The 19683-nt window shown below is 38.6% G+C and overlaps 1 protein-coding gene across 1 annotated transcript in view; it reads right to left on the bottom strand.

The window, feature by feature from the left end:
• Positions 1-2579: 2579 nt before the first annotated feature.
• The window catches only part of TGFBR1 (transforming growth factor beta receptor 1), a 34927-nt gene continuing 17823 nt past the window's right edge, over positions 2580-19683 (bottom strand). The window contains exons 5-9 of the mRNA XM_042043343.1: positions 15973-16140; positions 15305-15461; positions 9114-9238; positions 8332-8462; positions 2580-6952 (exon numbers count right to left, since the gene is read on the bottom strand). Coding sequence (XP_041899277.1) covers positions 6827-6952; positions 8332-8462; positions 9114-9238; positions 15305-15461; positions 15973-16140 — 707 coding nt within the window. The 3' untranslated portion in view covers positions 2580-6826. The remainder of the gene's footprint in view (positions 6953-8331; positions 8463-9113; positions 9239-15304; positions 15462-15972; positions 16141-19683) is intronic.

Genomic DNA, 19683 nt, shown 5'->3' on the forward strand with positions numbered 1-19683 from the left:
TCTCCTAGAGCAGGTTACACAGGAAGGTGTCCAGGTAGGTTTTCGGTGTCTTCAGTGAGGGAGAAGTTCAGTGCTGTTCAGAGTGTTTAGAGAAAGGGCTGTGCTTACCTACTGTACCAGCAATGATACGAGGCTCAGGAGGCTGCACGCCTGTGATCATGTGAGCCTCAGCACAAGGAGGCTTTGCAAGAGATGGAAATTAGCAATTTGACAATATTATTGGAGTGAAGAGACCAACAGTCCATGGGCCTTTCAGACCTCGATAGATGGAAATTAGGATCTCTGTAAGGTCTAATGTCTCCCGATATAAAAATTTAAAGCCTTCTAACATCTAGTGTGGGAAAGAGTTACCTTTGCAAAAAAAAAAAAAAACACAGCAAAGCAGTTTCCTGAACAAAGGTAAGAAAAAGGTAGCTCACTTTCATGGAGAATTGTCCAAAGAGGTTCAGGAACTGAATCTCACTGACCCTTCAGGTAACAGCGACAGAAAACTCTCTTCCATGGAAGGAGATGTAGGTCAGAGAGTCCAAGCCACAGGAGGGCAATAACGAAAGAAAGCACAGCCTGATTCCACTCTTTGGAAACACGTAAGAATCAGACAGCAACCATGGTATCACAGAATTCTTGCCATTTTTACCCCATTACTATACTAATTAAGAGTTCGAAAACTAGAACTACACACGTTTCCCACACCCACAGCATAAGGGAATGGGAAAAATGCATGAATGCAAATTAGCATCTGGGGATGTCCAGAGCAATAGATAAGCTATTGAAACTCAGCCAACTTGGAATTTATCACCAACTCTTGTTTTACAACATCTTAAGACTGTTACTTATTGCCTCTGCTTTCTAGGCTTTTAGATATTTAATATAATACCACAATAAATAGAGGTAATGATTTCAGGTACCATTTCATCTCAGAGACTGGGGATTTAAATCTTATTTTCAAGAAACTCTGAGGAAGACTTAAGGGTGTGGGTTTCTTGAGCACTACTGGATTTTATTTGCAGCCCAGTCAAGTTGACAAAGGAAATGCTGTGCCAACATATCATTTTTTCCAGCCTGGAAGGCTTGGGAACAATTCTAGCCACTCCAAGATAGATCTATGAGACTCAAAACAGCAGCCCCTCATGTCAGTAAGGGAGTTTGCAGTGTTAGATTCTAGTAATTCTTCATCAGCAAAACAATGAACACTGCTAGTTCCAGCTGAAACGTTATGGCTTGGCTGGATAGATAAAGAAAGCTAGTAAGAGCACTGAGTGAGAAATTTGGAATTTCTGATTTCCTATTTAAAAGGAATCTATTTTCTGCCAGGACCACCCTTACGCTATACTACAATTACTGGGTACCTCCCTGTACATCAGTTACCAATGCCACAAAAATTGATAAAAGGAAAGTTGCAGTACTTACTTGGTACTGCATAGAAGTGGTTTGTTCATATACTCTTTAGTTATGCTGCACCTACAGAAAATATTCATTGCTTGGCTGCAGTAGGTGTTAAAAAGAACCCCTTTCAACAGTCCCATGCTTTAAAAATTAAAAAAAAATTATACCAGGCAAAAGAGCCAGCTGAAATTCTGCCACTCTTTATGCTGACTTGCAATCCAAATCAGCATGCAGATCTCCTGAATTCAGTGTCTCCTCTAAAGTGATCCTAAAACACCCTCCCATTTAAGTTACTTGTGGTAATTGTTTGTTGTTTATGAATTTGCATTTGTTAGACTCAGGCCCTCAAAGCAAAAAACAGAGAAAACTACTTAATGAAAATGAATTTTGGGAGACAGCAACATCACTATGCTTGTTCCAGGCCACACATTTCCTCTACTAGTAAATACAGTAGAGGGATTCAGGATTGTACTGAGTTTTGTTTGCTTACCATGGTAGCAAAGGCCTTCCTTTAGCCACTCATGGGAGAGGGATGTGTTCTCAGCCAAATAATCACAGCTCCTGTAAAAGCATTTGAAAGGAAGGCAGTGTTTTGACATAGCCATAGGCTTTCTCTGGACACCTTATGGCTTCTGATTGCGGAGAAAGTTTGCTGGAAAAAGTAATTTTGGCAATTCTGTCTGAGCCAAAACTTACGTGAGGGCAAGATGTCCTATTTTTGTTGTGTCTAAATCTCCACTTCCCTTCAGAAATGTAGCACCAGCCTGAAACTGAGTTTTGCACAGAAACAATCCACTCCAACACAAGCTCATTTTACTTGCTGTTCTGGGATGCACTGAGGTGCTGAGCTGCTGAAGTAGTCTAAAATCCTCAGCAGCTCTGTTATTTCTATGCAAATATAAAAGTAGAGAGGACACAATTTGTCATTACTGGTTTTGTCCAGGAGATGAGAGACACCAGCAAGGTTCTTATACCAACATTACTATAGGAGGCAAGGAAGAGCAGGCACTTTGTCATTATGTGCACAGATGAGGTGGATTGCCTCGGCAGTAGCAAATCTCTTTAGCATTTTTGTACTAGAAGAAATTCCTTCTGAGAAATGAATTCACAGTAAACCCACATTTTAGCAGGTAGGAACATCACACACAAATCCATATCTTCCTGCAACTTCTAGTTCTGAAAGACAACTCACGCATTTTGAAAAAAGTTATTTATTTTCACTGCTTTAATCTCTCTACTGTAGTGTTAGCACTTAACATAAGCATCCACTCTTCTACTGTCCTATTTACAATCCATTGAAATGTATACTCTACAAATACAATACATATTTTCAGAAATGTAAGGGAAATGCACATTTTGGTAAGGTTTAAAAAAGTGACACTCATCTGTACAGGATCCTCAAATCATCCAAAAAGTAAAATTTACAAGGCAGTATCCACACAGCTATGTAAGGGCAGGTGCTACAGTGACAAAGCAGCAAACTTGCTAATACAATAAAATACTGAAAATTAAAGTGTTTTGGGGCACCAGATATTACACTTAGTACCACTGAAGTTGTAAATTTAGTAATACCCATATTTCTAGAAACACGAAACTACAAACCTGGAGAACATTCTGAAAAATATTAAACATTATATACACATGAGGTAAATGTACCTTGGTCTTTTAAGAGGTAATTTGAGTTTAAAGCAACCGATATGGTGAAGGGGTTTTTTTGTTTGTTTGTTTTTTAAACAAAATGATTAACACCTTGCAATCATTTCAATGGCACAATATAAACAAGGAACTAACTAAAAGGTGAATTTCATGGCAGTCACACTCAGAGCCATTACTGAAAAAATAAAATAGCCTCTTACTTCATTTGACACCTTCATGTCCCCATATAGTCAATCCCAACGTCTTTACCTATATACAAAGTCTTTCTTAGGACTACAAGCAGAACCATTGGAGGGTGACAGTGTGTCATACTTGGAAAGTCTGCTTGAGAAACATCCCAGAATTCCAGCTTTTAAGGTTGGAAGGTCCCTGAAGAATTCCAGCATTTCAAAAATGACATTTCAGGCTTTTCAGCATCAGACCATTTCCAGTGCTCCTTGTTCTCCATGTCCATATCCATCTGGTCACAAGTCTGTAAACCAAACTGAGGCTTCAATGCTACTAAAATGTAAAGTTGATTAAATCCACAAAAATTAAGTGAATGTATAATGTATGTAATATTTACAATAAACATTTGCATCAGTATTAATCAGAAACTGTTTTGGTATATACTTGAAATGATACAAAATTAATATTTTGAATGCTAAAATATTTTGGTCCCCCTGGATTTCCAAGAGCAGATCTGGTGATATTACAATCTTAATTTAAAAAATACTTATGTGTACCTGTGTCCATATATATAAGATATGATCTTACACAGGTAACATTTAAAGTTACATAATATATACAGACACAGCCTTTGTAAAAGGTGTTCAGTTCATACAATGGAAAAGAAGAACAAAGCTTGAAGTTGTGGTGTCAGAACTGAGGATACATATAGCTCTATTCAGAATTTTCCTGTTCTGCAGCCCAATAAGAATGATAAGGTTGTTCTTAAACACTATTCCTTATGTCATACACTGTATCAAGCATCCTTCTGTGTTCTGTTTTTGCAAGCTTCTATTACAGAGCTAAGTTTTGAACAAAATAAGAACAGTTGCTAGCAATTCAGGAGAATGAAGATTTGCAGGTGGTTGAGACAATATAACACATTTATATTGTTGACAGAATCATCTGTGTGCCATGATGCTGTTCATCTGCCGTACATCCTCTTTAAAATGCAACAGAACTGTTCCTTATATTTTAGGAAATTAAATGTTATGCTGATAAGGTTTTGTGGGTACTAAAAAAGCCACTAAAAATTATTTGATGAATTATACTGCAAGCTCTCCTGTTACCATCAAAATTACTATGGACAGCTGAGGCGCTCCAGTAGCCTGATAGTTCTGAAGTAGGAGCTGTACCATTTGTATCTATGGTAGGACCCCAGGACACCTATGAAAATTTGAAATGTAACAAAGTTACAAAATAAAAAATTAAATTACTAACTAGGAAGCCTTTGAAATTAGCTTGGAAATCCTGACCTATTTTCATGATGACCCATTTTCTTCAAGTATCTCTACAGATACACAGAACTTGCTAGAGAGGCTGCCAAGTAGGTAGGCTTGGGAGTTACATTATATTCAAACATTTTTTTTGAACAGTCATAATTGAAAAACTCTGTGGTGCACAACTGTCCAAGTGCATAAAGGCATAGCTTACTTCAAATACCTACATGAAGTATTTTTTAGTCCAGCTTTCATTGACAGAGGCCTGAAGCACATAAGCCTGACTTGTCAGATAATGCTAAACAAACATAAGCATGACAGCTGTACCTATGTTTAAGCCTAATCGGTTTCTAAGAGCTTCTCTTATTTTTCCCTTTTCTCCTGGATACTGTCTTCCAGTATGAATAAACTCATCCATTTTGTGGTTGAAAAAAGCATTTCATTATTTGCAGTTCAACCTCCAAGAATCTGTAATTCTGACATCATTTAAACCTATCTCCAAGCAAGCAGTAAGAATGTGGAACAAAAATTAAGTGTTAAGGCTTTTCTTGGGTAAGGCTTGCATCACCTACGTAGCCTCCTCTTCCTGGGCCCCATTCCTCCTCCTGCTTTAGCTGCCACACATCACAGGCCACGGAACAGAACCTCGATTGTGCTGCTGCCAGCAACCACTGTGCCACTGCCACCATCTTGGTGAGAAACTCTCAGTGGTTCTATGCTGAGGGATGAAAAGGAAGCTAAGCTAAAGGTTGGCATGTGTGTTGCGTAATGGGATGGGTATTGATGTGTTCTGGAGAGCGGCAGGTTAGGCATATTAATTACCAGGCATATTTACAAACTGAAATACTACTGTTTTGGACGTTAAAGAAACCAAAGATCAACCAGACTCTCCCTAAAATTGCAATTAAAAAAATATCCTGGTAACAGCAGGTCTTTGTTGTACATTTGGGCAGGAAGTAATTCGATTTCCAAACAAGTTTGTGAAAATCTTATGATACCCTTAAAAACTCAGGGAAATCTTGACTAAAGCCATGCATGTTCTTCTGTGTTCTTATGACAACACAAGCCACCATAAGCTTTGTTCTTCTAACTATGAAGAGGATTGCTAGAATCCCCTGGCATTTGTATCCAAAGACCTGCAGCTCACCACCTTCTCTAGCTCACCACTTTGTGTATGAGGCACACACAACATACATGCACATAAAATTTATAAGCAGCTTTGACTTTTCTAGTACAAAAGCCCAAATAACCTTTCTATAATTACGGGTGCGCTTAATCCTTGTGTAATTGCAAATATTGTTCTTTGAGCCTTAAGACCCAGGAGAACTGCACAGAAAATATGCTTTTCATACTTATTTAATGAAGCAAAATCTCCCTTAACATTTTACTCTTTCTACTTTTCTGAAGTAGATAGGTACTTCAAGCATTTTAGAAGTACCACTTGATAAAAAAATTTTCTATGTAATTATGACTCATAACTTGGCAATTACAAAATATGACAGTGAATTTACTAGCTTACACTATTTAAAACTCCTACAGTGGTTTCAATAGTCAGATTTTGGTAAAATTGAAGATATTCCATGAATTATGTACTCACTGTTGCAATGAGTGAGAGTTAGATCTTAGCTAGGCAAAGGAACAATTTTCAACTTGAAACCAAAAGTACCATAGGCTTTGTACGTCCCTACTATTTTGCATTAAAAGACTCAAAAGTGGCACTTACTGGTGTAATACAATCTATTTTGAAGGCAATGTAATGTTCTGAAAAAGTGGAAAAAGCCCAGGAATTATGTATAAAGTATAGTTGCATAAGTTATGTTCCCACAACTGAATGAGGTCAATTTGTAAGTCAAGGTAAGAGTCCAAAAGATACACTACCTTAATAGCTAGCAAGGTATATACTCCAATAGTACATTCACAATCTGAATCAAGGAATCGAGACAGTGGTTCAGAATAGTCAATGTACCGGGCAGGAATAAAGTTGCTTTAAGAGCCATCAATGCACTGTAGAACAATATACTGAACCAGTTTCATTTTAGAAGTGACCTCCTACTTTTAGCACAGTTCACTAGCAAAGACCAGCTATCAACTTCCCAAATAAAAAATTATAGATTAATGAAACTAGAGTACATGATGTTTTGTAAGTAACCTGGAAAAGAGGTTCATAGTGCACAGAAAGACCCAACACAACTGTTTAGCACATCCACAAAAATCCTAATAAGCGACGTTCCTATGAAGTACTAAAAGGCAGCAATATCCTTCTGTTCCCCCAGTGAGGTAGAACAATTAACCTTCTTAAAACGTCACTCTGGTGCAGATAGGGATTTTTACAGTGTTCTTCGGTAGCAAATCCAGGATTACATCTTTATCCCCTCCTGTTGACTAAGTTGTGATAATGTTTTCTTAATGCGCAAAGCTGTCAGCCGAGCGGCTCCGTTGGCATACCAGCATTCCCGCATAATTTTTGCCATCACTCGTAATGCCTGGGAAGGAAACACAAGTCATTATATGCACTGCTGTTCCAGTGTAGCCCATGTAACTGCTGCTCTGTCTTAGCCTCTTCAGGCATTTCTGCAGTCCACTACTAGTACTACAGCTGCATGGGACAGTATGCTGTTTAAAAAAAAAATTCTTACTTTATTTACAGAAAAGTAAAACTCTCTAAACACTGTAGAGCAAACCTGATATTTTTCACTGGACTTTCGGCCCATGAAAAAAATATTTTAATGAAATATTAGTAGCTTGTCTGTACCTGTTTTCTGAATTTTCACATCAGACAAAAATACACTATTTTTTATTGTACCTGCAGCTAAGGAGTTATTTCAATGCACAGCAATTAAGTTTATGAGCTGTCTTCCTCAAATTGAAACTCTGTAAGGATTCTAAAAAGTTATGGAGTCTTTTTATCCTTCAAGCATCCATTCTTTGAAATCTGAATGCTTCTATGTGTTATTTGTAACAAAGCAAATAACAAATATGGCAGATGAAATAAAGTAACAGCTCTACATTCTAAAATACCATGAAAGCTGTATTACATTAGTCATTTAAATCCCAATAACTTCCCGTCTCACAGTTTGTTGGTGCATTCATCACCTTTCTCTCCTTCCTGTGCACCCTTGCCCAACTCTTATCTCAGCTGTGCATTCGTTCCACACATGCCACAGCCCAGGTTCCCTCCTCTGTCCAAAGCACCTCATTCCTATCAGTGCCTCCCTGCTCCTGTAGCCCACTGCAGCTGTTCCCCCAAGCTGTGAGTCAGAATGCACTGCAGGTAGCCCTCGCTGGGCTCCCAGAGCAATGCTATACAATATTCTCTCTGACCAGTTCGGGTCAGCTGTCCCGCCTCTGCTCCCTCATGCTCTTGTCCACTGCCAGCCTAGGTGAGAAACAGAGAATGCTTGAAGCTGTGCAAGCACCGTTCAGCAACAGCTAAACCATCAGTGTGCTATCAGACTATTTTGGTCACAAAACCAAAACACAGCATCGTGCAGCCTACTATGAAGGACATTGACTCGATGCCAGACAGACACCGTATAATTTATTTGCAATGATGCTTCCTGCATAATGTAGTTCAGACTAGATCTAATTTATATTAGCATCACCTATGCTTCACAGGAAAGGATCCTAGAATCCTCCATGCAGAGTTAGCTATTGACTTCTATGAAATTACATTTAATATACATAATATACTAATGTATAACCAAGGAACAATGCTTTTAATAAAGCCATAATGATTAGAATGAAATTAATTAAGTTCTCCTAGAAGCAGCTCTTCTCCCTTCAACAATAAGCATTTTAAGCCACTGAAATCACTAAAAGCTCTAGTGTCCATTAAAGCAGCTTTAGCAAGGTTAGTTAATACCTCACAGCTCTGCCATCTGTTTGGAATATTGGGCCTTAACTTCTGTTCGCAGACAACTTTCCTCATTTCTTCAACAGAAGGGTCCGAAGGAACGAGGTCATAGTACGGCAACTGGTAATCTTCATGGATTCCTGTAATAGGTTGAAAATAGCTTAATTTTAGCTAACACCAGATGACATATTCTTCATTTTTTACTGTGTTCATTATCAGTACTCTACCAGTTTTTTGTTTTCATTTTTAAAAATTACATCACAACGACTGAGAAATAAATAAACAAAAATCCTTAACCATACCTTAGGAGTGTTTACATTACCCTTTAAGGATCCAAAATTTATAAAAATTGGAAGAGAGATAAGCTACATGAAGTCTTTCATATGCTATACTAAGAGCATGCTTCTTCAGAGCACATGGTTTATAACAGTATGCTTCATTTGAAATAAGGTACAGATGTTATCTGAACACATTATAGCTAGGTCTAGTGGCATTTGCCCCTCGCTCACAAGAATATTAAACTTTACCCCTTTTTCCCCTCTATGTAAATGTTTAGAGAAAAAATTAACACAGACAAGAATATTTCCTATTTTCTTCAACAAGTATGGTTCGTCAGTCTAGAAAGAGGTTGAATAGACCAGTTATCATTTACAGGATTAACAATTAGAAAGTCCGAGATATACTGGCTATTACTTTGCACTGTTTTTTGAGCAAACTGTTTTCAGAACCTGAAAAAGTTTAAGTTACTTCTAATTCCTTAATATGACCCATTTTGTAAAGTTGCCACGTACCGCCAATTGAACACCGCCGAGCTATTTCCCAAAACACTAATCCCATTGCATAGATGTCTGCTCGTTTGAATGACTCGAAATGTTTCATATTTATCGAATCATCTAGAACTTCAGGAGCCATGTACCTGTTTGCAATTAAAAGAAGAAAAAAAACAGATTTAATTTCATAAACACTTAAGAGTAGAAAAAGTTCAGCACTAGTGATCAGCTCAAATCCAAAATAATGTGTTTTTGTGGAAAAGGAGATAAAGGAAAAACTGCTTCATTAAGGTTATCCAATCAGAGACCATTCAATGTAAAGGGATAAGTAAACTGAGAGGAACAAGCAAAGAAGTAGGGGGAATAAGTAAAATGTGAAACAATAAACAAGTAGAGCCATAAACCTGATAGACAAGGGACAACTGAGACAGCGACAAAGACTGAAAGTCTCCAGTTCCTAACTGATAGGCTATTAAGAAACTCCAGGCATAGCTTTGTAGAGGTGCAGTCTGGATGTTGTGACTTCTAATAAGTGGGAAACAAGAGGAACACAAAGATTGAGGATATTCAAGGAAGGCCTGTGCAGCTATGCAATGCTTATCAAGGAACATTTAGGAGAAAGGGAACAGACGTGCAGCAACAGAAAAGGGTAGCAAAAGGGCCAGTTGCATAAGAGGTTGTCAGTCTGCACATGCTCACCAATGTATCCTATTTTATTAAATTCTAACTACTCTGTGCATCTCACTCTCAAGCCCACATGCACGCATTCTCTAGGAGCTGTATGTCAGCAACTGGAGGCAGGCATGAGTCCATTCAGGTCTAGCAACTGGAGCAGCAAAGGGATGAAGCTGAAACTAGAGAGAAGGAGGGGCTCAACATCATTAGCTGGAAGGGCAACTACAGATCCTAGGAGCACATCTGTAGGTGAAAAGAGCACGTATCTGGAGCTACTGTGGGGAGACCAGTGTGCATGAATTCTGGGCCAGCAACTGTAGTCTGACAGAAGGTGAAGGTGCCAGCAACTGGAGCAAATGAGTAGGTCTACTTCAGCTACTGAAATAAGACCATGTATCACAGGCTTCATGGTCACAGCTTACATATACATGTGTGTACCTACATGGTACACAGCTTACCAGCTACAGGGGAGAAAGGGGATGAGAAAAACAGAATAAGGGTCTCTCAGCACCAGCAACTGGAGTGGGAGTCACAGGCTGTAAGGTCTGTGTGGCTGGGTGCCAGTTGCTGGGCTGGGCCAGAAGGTTTGCATTTCCCCAACCCTGCACAGCTGGTGTGCGGGGCTGTAATTCACTAGCAACCTTCAAGCTGGTCTAGCCAGCACCCAGGCAGCCCAGGCAGGGATACTTGCCAGGGCAAGAGCCCATGCTGGTATTTGAGGGAACCATGCACAGAGGCATGCGTACATCTGCTGTTTGCTGCTGTGCAAACAGCTGGGGAGTATGAGATTCATGGAACACAAGACAGAGCATTAGACACAGCAAGCCTTGGATGGATGGTTGAGGGGCTCATAAACATGCATGGAGTTGTGAGGCTGCAGAAGGGAGTACATACTTTCACTAATGAAGTTCAAGCCTGATAGCTGAAGAGAAGGAAAGAGACTTGGCTGTCTATACTTATGTTTTATGCAAGTTCTGACAGTGTTTTATGCGGGTGTTGAAGACAGCACATGGTGCATAGCAATCTATATAATCAGCCGTCAGTACGGTGTGTGTCTGTGTATGACTGGTTGGATCCCAAGGAAGAAAGCAGCAGCCACATCCATGGGCTTCAGAAGAGCAAAACCCGAGCCCTTTGGGACATACCAGCTGGGCTCCAGAGGTCAGACAAGAGGAAGCCGCAGCTCCTGTAATCTGACAAATTATAGCAGCCACTTAAAACATCCCTAACTCGACTAGAGCAGGAATAGATGTGAAGTGCTGTTTAAGAAACCAGCAATGTTAAAAATTTCTTGAGAACAAAGTCTCACTACCATTGTAGTACCTGATTCTTCATCACACAGTCTGCAAGTCTCACCCTAAACCATGCCAGTCATTATTTTTAGTAGTAAATCCTATTTGGATTGCAAATTAACAACTGTGCTCACCGATTTAGTTAACCCACATTTCCTGCAAGAAGAAAAATCTGTAACAAACTTTCCCCTAAGAAACAAGGCCTGAAAACTGATCATGGCATCCAAGTGGTTGTTACCTTGTTTAGTTAATAAGTCTGATGTGGGAACATCAAGCAAAATAGAAGTGTGGACCTTACTGCAAGAGCTATTGACAGCAGCACCCCCACTGGCTGTTGGAAAGAATGAATGGTATTTGCTGCATCAAGTCAACATCAGTTGTAGCACTGCTCTCTCATTCTGGTAGGGTTCTGGCAGCTAAATCCAGTATATGATGTTTAGCAGAGTTCAGTGTGTTTCTCCGCATCACTGCCCCAGCAGTCTCAAGCTGACATATCAATGAAGCAGGCCAACAGTGGCAATGTTGACTGGTAAAAAAGCAACGTGCAGATTGCTGGAGATGAATACAGTGCCAGGCAATAGCTCTACCTCTGGAACAGCCACAGAAGCCTAGGCACAATTTCATTTAATCGATATCACAGTAGGACTTTCTTTTCCAGTACCAGGGATGGTAGGCAGAATACAAGACACACTACTAAAAAGAAATTTCAGGACTATCACACCTTTCAGAGCTCCCTCAGTACTACTGTGTCTTACAGAAATTACACAGATACAAGGAAGCAAGATAAGTACTATCAAGATAAGTAAAAAAATGCAACCAATAGCTGCATTTGTTCTGAACTACCCAGAACTTCAACAAGGTTTGCTGAGATGAGAGTTCTCCTAAGGCATACAAATTACTCACACGTAATAAACACAGCACAAACAGAGGACAGCTGTCTGAAGTTGAGTGTAAGCTTTACTTTGACAGTATTTATTGAATGGAAGTGGAGTATTAAGTATTGTTGCAATCTTTGACATGGACAAGGCTCAAATCGTTCTGGTCCATCCATATAAAAAAATGTTTTAATCAAGAATGCAAGATTGTGGTGAATGTCTTAATGCTCTCCAAGGATTTTGCATTACTGGACACTCATGCTACTTCATGAGCTTGACACAGTAAGTGATTATCTTGGAGCCTAGCAGAGAGAATAGTTGATCTATCTTAAGATGACACAGGGATGAAAAGAGTGATGGACCTCAAAAAACAACAAACCAAAAACACCAACCATGGTGCAAGATGTCAGCCAGAAACATGTAAACAAGCAGTAAAGGAGATTGTCTCGGCTTCTGTGAATCATCCAAAGAATGATTCACTTTTAACAGGAAAGACCATAAGAGGCCTGAATGTGGCAAAATTCCCCCCCACAGTGTGACTTCCATTGGCAAATTGACCTCTTACCATGATCCTCCATCAATGCATTTAGATTGGCTTCGGCTTCCATGATACAGAATGACTGCTCAGAAGGCCTGAGAGATTATTGCTGGAACAAGAGAGGCAAAAGGCAAGGAGGTCGTGTAGTGAGGTCAGCAGATCAGCCACTTCATGGCTGTTAAACAAAAGGGAGAGAAGCAGGCATCTCCTTGTCAGCTTATGCGTTGGAAATGCATTGCTTGGCAGAAACAGTATCTTAGGTTCTGGAGAGAGCAACTCTATTACACAAACTCTGACCTTCTGAGCAAGGTCTGCAGCTCAATATCATCCAAGAACAAAAGGATAAGTCTACAAAGAAGTGTACCAAGTATGTTGAGCATGGTTTTGCCAAACTTTGGGTGCCTGCTGACCTCTTTCTCCCATCTCTTTTAGTCCAAAAGTTCAGTATTAGTAGTCTAAATTTCTTGTACAACATATACGGAGCTTGGTGTCATCAAACAGACCCATACACAACATGTTGTGTGGCATCTCCCTTCATCAAGCCTATACTCTACCAGGTAAAGTTTTGCCCATATTTTGTTTAGGTAAACTTCAGAGAAGCACCCATGGCAAGAATTTGCTGCCAAACTTCTTTTAAAACACAACCTATTTGAACTATCAAAAGTAACAGCTGGGCCACACTTCTAAAAATAAATAGAAAGATAATGAGGGTTTTTTTACTTGCCTCAGGGAGTGAGAGAGGGATTCTATTTCCTTCTCAGTTTAAAGCTCATGTTCCCTGCTTTATGTTGCAGGCTGAGCTGTGAAAGCACACAGTTCACACCCTCTGGTAAAGCTAAGCCTCTGAACAGAAAAGAAATAAAGTCAGAAAATTCAGTCAGAAAGAGGGATCATCAGTTTGACTCAACACCTTGATCACTCACACAAGAGTAAGTTTGCTTGCTCCCTAGACATACATTTTTACAACCATCATTAGAAAAATATAGACTTTTTCAAATCTCCCTGAACTTGTACACAGATTTTCCATGTGCAGAAGAGGTACCTGCAGTGGCAATCAATGGGAGTTAAAACTGTCATTGAAGACGTAAGACTTGAACTGTACTATGAAAAATTAATCAGAGGTGCAGAGTTACTTACCTAAGAATGCACAAGAGGGAGAAGAAGGATCTAAGCCTTTTACAAGAATGTGCAATTTTCAGAGGGGTAGAAATGACTAATGTCTTTAAAAGGGGAAACAGATTTAGCACTCCTGCTGCCCACTGCAGCAAGCAAGAGTTGCTACAGCTTTACCCTTGTGAAGAAGCATAAGGCAGATGAATAAGGAATTTAATAATGCCTGTGCAAGAAAAGATCTGGTAAGTGGGATCTGCAAACACAGCTGAAAGGATGCTTTCTCCAATGACTAGACTAAAGAAAGTAACTGGTTTGTACATTGTTTTTCTTTGCACGTAGGTGTAGTAAAATTCAAAAATCACACGTGGCATGCGCCCTGCCCCCAGCTAAATTTGCAACGACAAATTCCCAAGAAAGCCTGCTGTTTACTGGAGACTTTGAGAAGGAATAATACCCAGTACCTTATAGTCTAGGAGTAGTTCAGAAAATAAATCTTATCTGACCATTTGTGTAGTATTTTTAAAATTGGCAAAGGGCTAGTACAGCACAGCTTTAGAACAAAGTAACTTCAGCAATATATGTCAGTAAAACAAATTTTCAGTACATGTTCTAAAAGCTTTGGTTAACTGAGCCTTAAAATAATGTTTAGGGGTTTTTTTCTTTCCAAAAAGACACAGCTCAAGGGGAATCCTAATTCACTGTAAAACCGCGATCTACCCCCGCCCCACAGTATCGCTTACTAAAGGAATATCTAAAAAAATTTTTGATATATAAACTGGAGACTGGACAACATCAACACAATTTTCTCCAACACTGCTAAGCCATATAGGCTTGGCTCTCACATGCTTCTCCATGAGCAGTGTCCAAACTCCAGTTTGACACAGCACTGAACCTACAGGCATCAGAAGAATGAAAAGTTGCCCACATCCAAAATGGTTGCTGAGGTTCACTGTTAGTGCTATTATTTTTGTATGCTGTATAGCTGCATGGATTACTAAGGGAAATTTATTTATAACTTCCAGTTATTATTGCCTGAAGGCTCACCAATGATAAATTACTGACAGTAAGTTTTATTGCACTTTTGCGGAGTTAAACAGCTCTGAATTCTTCTGAGGGCAAGAAAAACCTGTATTTCCAAATTCAGAAAAAGCTTTTAAGAGAGACTATATTGACTCATCCACTTAAGATTCTTTTTATGCATTAGATGACGAAGATGACTGTTTTAAGTTCTTGCATTTCTCTCAAAAATGTGATTCCAAGAAAGCTCGTGTCCACAACTCTGCACCTTGTGTGTTCTACCACACAGGCTTCACATTGAAAAACACAGCATTTTACTGTCACTATCAATATCCTGTCTTACTTTCCTGACTGGGCTGCAAGTAACATTTCCACGCAACACATGGCAAGAAGAAGAAAGAAAGAGCACTGAAGTCTCTAAATAATCATCAGGCATGAAGTCTCTTAATTGTTCTAACACATACTTGTGCCCTACAATACTTAGCAAGTTTTCAACATTTTACACATGCCAACATTCAACGTGCTTTTTAAGCGCCTGCCATCTAACTGAAATACCAGCTGGCAAGGAAGTGCCTAAGAACTCTATCTGCCATTACATTTTCCTGCTGTTTATATTTCTATCAACACAAATTTATATGGGACCAGAAAAACCAAAGCATTTTATTATAAAAGTTGCCTGGAACGTCACATAAATGATTTTACCTTTTTGTTCCCACTCTGTGGTTTGGAGCAATGTCAATTGTGTCTGTAGCTGAATCATGCCTAACTGCCAATCCCAGGTCTGCAATGCAGCATGTTCCATTCTTTTTCACCAATATATTTTTTGATTTTAAATCTCTGTGAGCAATTGCTGGTTTGCCTGTAAGGGAAAAAAATAAAAGTAACATATCTGAAAAAAAAGCCTCCAAACCAACTTGCTTTTGTTCTAAGCCTGGTGCAAAATTTTGTTTGAAGTTACAGAATTCCTTCCAGTTCTGACAATTTATACGCAGCAGGGTACCTTCTGAAATCATTCATTGTAGATTGTCTGGCTGTTTAGGAAAGTGCATTTCATGTTTACTACATTACACCACTCTATTGCTCCTTTCCCTCTTCCCACCAGTATTTATTGCGCAAACATCCTACTCAAACCTTGTCTCAACTCAAAGTTAAGAAGATGCTACCTGCACCCTTACTTCGTGCCTTTTAACAGGTGTTTTGTAGGAAGGATTGTTACATCACAATACCAGAGAAAGGAAGGCAAAAAGCCTGTCAAATTAAGAAGTTCTATTAATTCAGAAATCATCACGTGGTAGAACAAGCTACTTATGTGTCATTAAAAGAAACCTAAAAATCCAACCACATGACAAGTGGAATAATTGTAAGATTACCTTGTGTGCCAACAATTTCCATGTGCAGATGAGCAAGACCACTGGCAGTGGACAAAGCTAATTTTATCATTCCTTCCACCGTTACTGTATACCTGTTCAGGTAATCAAAGAGTGATCCATGCTCATGATAGTCTGACACTAACCACAGCTGAGTCCATGTACCATTGTCTGCAAAATAAAACTGGCATGAATACCACACATACACACACAAAGCATAAATAAACAATATATTCCACTTTTATACAATGCTTATGAAGTACAAATTATGTTCTGCAAGTAACCTCTGTAAATTAGACTCTTACATCTTTACTTCTATCCCTGTAACATTTAAATGCCTCTGCAAGGGCTGGTAATACCATGGGAGACTTTCTGAAAAGCTTAGTGAGTAATCTTTTATTTAAACTAAAACACAAACCATAGAAAACTGATGTCACTATAATTCTGAGGTGAATATTCAGGGTGCAGTATTCAGGGTATTAGCCAGGCCTTGCCTTTCCCTAAGTTTCCTGCTGGAGAGGGGGCACAGGGAACAGTGCTGAATGAATGATACAAAATTTATCCTGTCACTAGCACTGTACTACAATACTGTCCAGGCTAACCATAAAAAAAAAAAAAGTGTTTCAAACTTTACTTCCTGACTCCTTCAGTCTTCCCATAACCTATCTGCACTCAGCCTGGGAGACAATTTCCACAGTGGATTTTTCCTCCTGGAGTAGAAGCTTACAAGCAGCAATCAGACACAAAGTTAAATCCCACCTCTTATGACCTCTAAATTGCTGGCCAAAACTGAGGTTTCCAGGAGGCACAAGGGTAAAGAAAGGAAAAAACACTGAGGAAATCAGTTTGCTGTATGACTTTTGACTGAGCTATGACAAACAAGACAGGCCACAATACATCTGTAGATATTCCAAGGCATACAAATGACATGTAAGAGCTTAATTGTTCACATTGTTAAAGCAGTGGACACAAAATACCTTTAAGTTTAAGCCACACAAAGAAGACTATCAAAGGAATTCAAATCAAGAGGGAAGCAAAAGTATTTTTTACCTTTGAAGTAGAAATATACCCAGGAAAGAACAATCCTGCCACCAAATAGGTTTTCTAATTTTGTGTTATAAAAGCAATTCTCCTGTGGCAGACTTGGAAAGTATTTTTATAGCCAGCTACTTTTAAAGAAGACTCTTTCATCTCTTTAGAAGAGTAGTTATCCCATAAAAGATATCAGTTGGACTCCTACCCTGAATTATATAGCCCCTACTCTCTCAGAACAAGTGAGAACACAGCACAAGTTAAAAAGATGTCTCATTATGTGATAGTCTCTAAAGATTGCTCAAGAATTAAATATGAAGAACATGAAAAAGGGAAGAAAGTTCAGAACTTACTCCTATCATAAACATACTAAAAATTTTTTACTTTCCAAAGAACAGACTTGTCCAGAAGAGCCAGAAGCACAAAACACCTGCTCTACAGATTGACAGAAACTACCTTTATAGAAACACTTGTGCTTATCTTTAACTAAACACTTTGGTGGGGGGGGAGGGAAAACTTGCAAGCCTCCCTTCTATTTGAATATTTCTAAGGAAGTCAGTGATGCCATTAAAAAATAATCTAAAAATAAAATAAACCCCAAAATTAAAAAGCTTCCAAATACTTCAGAGTAGGAAGAAGACTAATCTACATTCAAACAATTCCATAATGGAAAGAGAACTCTGGCTTGCTACATTTACAGAACAGTCTCAACTAAGTTGATTAAACAGGCAAAAAGTCCCAAACCAACCAAAGAAAAAAACCAAAACAACAAAAAACCAAAACAAACAAAAACAAACAATCCCCCAAACAAACCAACCTAACAAAAAAATGCGCCATAAAAATGCGCCATAAAAATGCACCATAAAACCAAACAAAAACAAAAAACCCAAACCAAAACAAAAACAAGCAAAAAACCAAAAAACAACTCAGTCACATACTCCAACCTGTAAAAGACCTGTAAAAAGCTACTACTGCTGCAGGGAGAGTCTGTTATGTCCACAGAAGGGACACCTAAGTTTTGTTTTTTTAAAAAGGAATAAGGAAATTAAACATTTTTTTCTAAAATATCTTCAGTTTTCTAGTTAGAACTGCTGCATCTCTTGCTACTTTGCAATATCCAAGCACAAACTCACAGAACTCAGCATAGTATTACATGTGACTTTTTCCAAAGTGAATTATGGTCTCTGAAGAGTCAATCCAACAGTATTGGCTTCACTAAACCAGTCTTGCAGAACCATTAGAAACAGGTATGAGTTCACAGGCACAGAAAAGACACTCTTAAATACACATAGTCAAAGAGCTCCAAAGAGCTGCAAAAGTTCTAAGTAAACTAATCTTATCACTTTAGAATATTTTCTTCACTCAGTTTTATTCTACTGCTTCATCAGTTATGACCCTACATTGCTTGAAATAATCCTCTCCTGGGCACTAACACCATACACACTCATTGCTTGGTCCTGTACTTGATTTCTTCTCCTGTTTCTTAGGAGTGAGATACCTCAGCAGGTGTCTATACTAGACACCTAGCTGTAAGGAGGGAAATTAAACTAATTAGTCTACCAGACCTATTGTGTTTAAACAGCTCTGTAAAAGATGTCAGCTTCTGAAGAATTGATTTGATTCAAGCTTTCACAGGTTTGATTCAAGACTATGGTGCCTTTGCATAAAGATCCTCCACTCTTAATGCTACGTTCCCTCCCAAGAGGGGAATATGCTGCTGATTACACACCCTTCTATTCAGTTTTATCTTATTTATTACCAGCAAGTTTTAATATTCAAGCTTTACCTTCCATCCAAAGAAGAAATATAAGCTGGGCTTACCATCCACTCTGAGAAGAACAATGATTCTTTTGTACTATATGCTGTATTTGTGGCCCTTCCACCAGATTTTAAGAAGGGACAGTGCTACATCCAAACCTACATGAATAATAGTAATTACAGACAAGCTGAAATGCAGCAATAGGTCCAGTGTCCAGCTATCAGAATGGACCTATGTTTTCCTTGCCTTGCTGTATTTGACAAGCTATACATTTGTTTAGCACTCTAAGCAGAACATGTTACGATAAACTTAAGTCTTCTTATTCTGTTGACAGTAGTTAATTATTACCAAGTAATAATTAACCTGACCCTGAGTATTTTTGGCTGCACAGTAAACAGCATCTGCCATGAAGCTTTCAATCACAGGATTTGCATTATCCTGTAGGAAAAAGTAATTACACTCAATAGTAATTACATACAGCAGCCCAGCTTTCCATGATAAGGTAATCTAATTTAGTTTTCATACACACAATGATCAAGAACCTCAAACAATTTCAGAATGTTAAAAAAAATTACAAAAAATTTACATGTGTTATTGGAAATATATTTAAGAGATTAATTATGTTTATTTCACCTATTTCAAGAGGCCTGAAAGTATTTTATACTGTCAAAATCACTCAGAAGTAAAAGGTTTTCCTTTTTTGACTTGAAAAAAAAAATTGAAATTCTGAGTAAAGAAGCTTTCAGATTTGTTGTCAGGAGACTGATCACAGTTTGGGAAAAACATTAGTGACATTCAAGCAAGATCTGTCTTGGTAGAGCTGATTTTTGAGGAAAGGAATATACAATTGCTATATCAAGTTTCAAATAAAATTCAATTGAGTGAAATTACTTGTGAAAAATGTTGGGTTTTTTTTCACATCA

The sequence above is a fragment of the Corvus kubaryi genome, unplaced genomic scaffold (assembly GCF_017639235.1).
Source record: "Corvus kubaryi isolate FWS band 111438036 unplaced genomic scaffold, C.kubaryi_AGA036_p1.0 37398, whole genome shotgun sequence".
NCBI classification, from domain to species: Eukaryota; Metazoa; Chordata; class Aves; order Passeriformes; family Corvidae; genus Corvus; species Corvus kubaryi.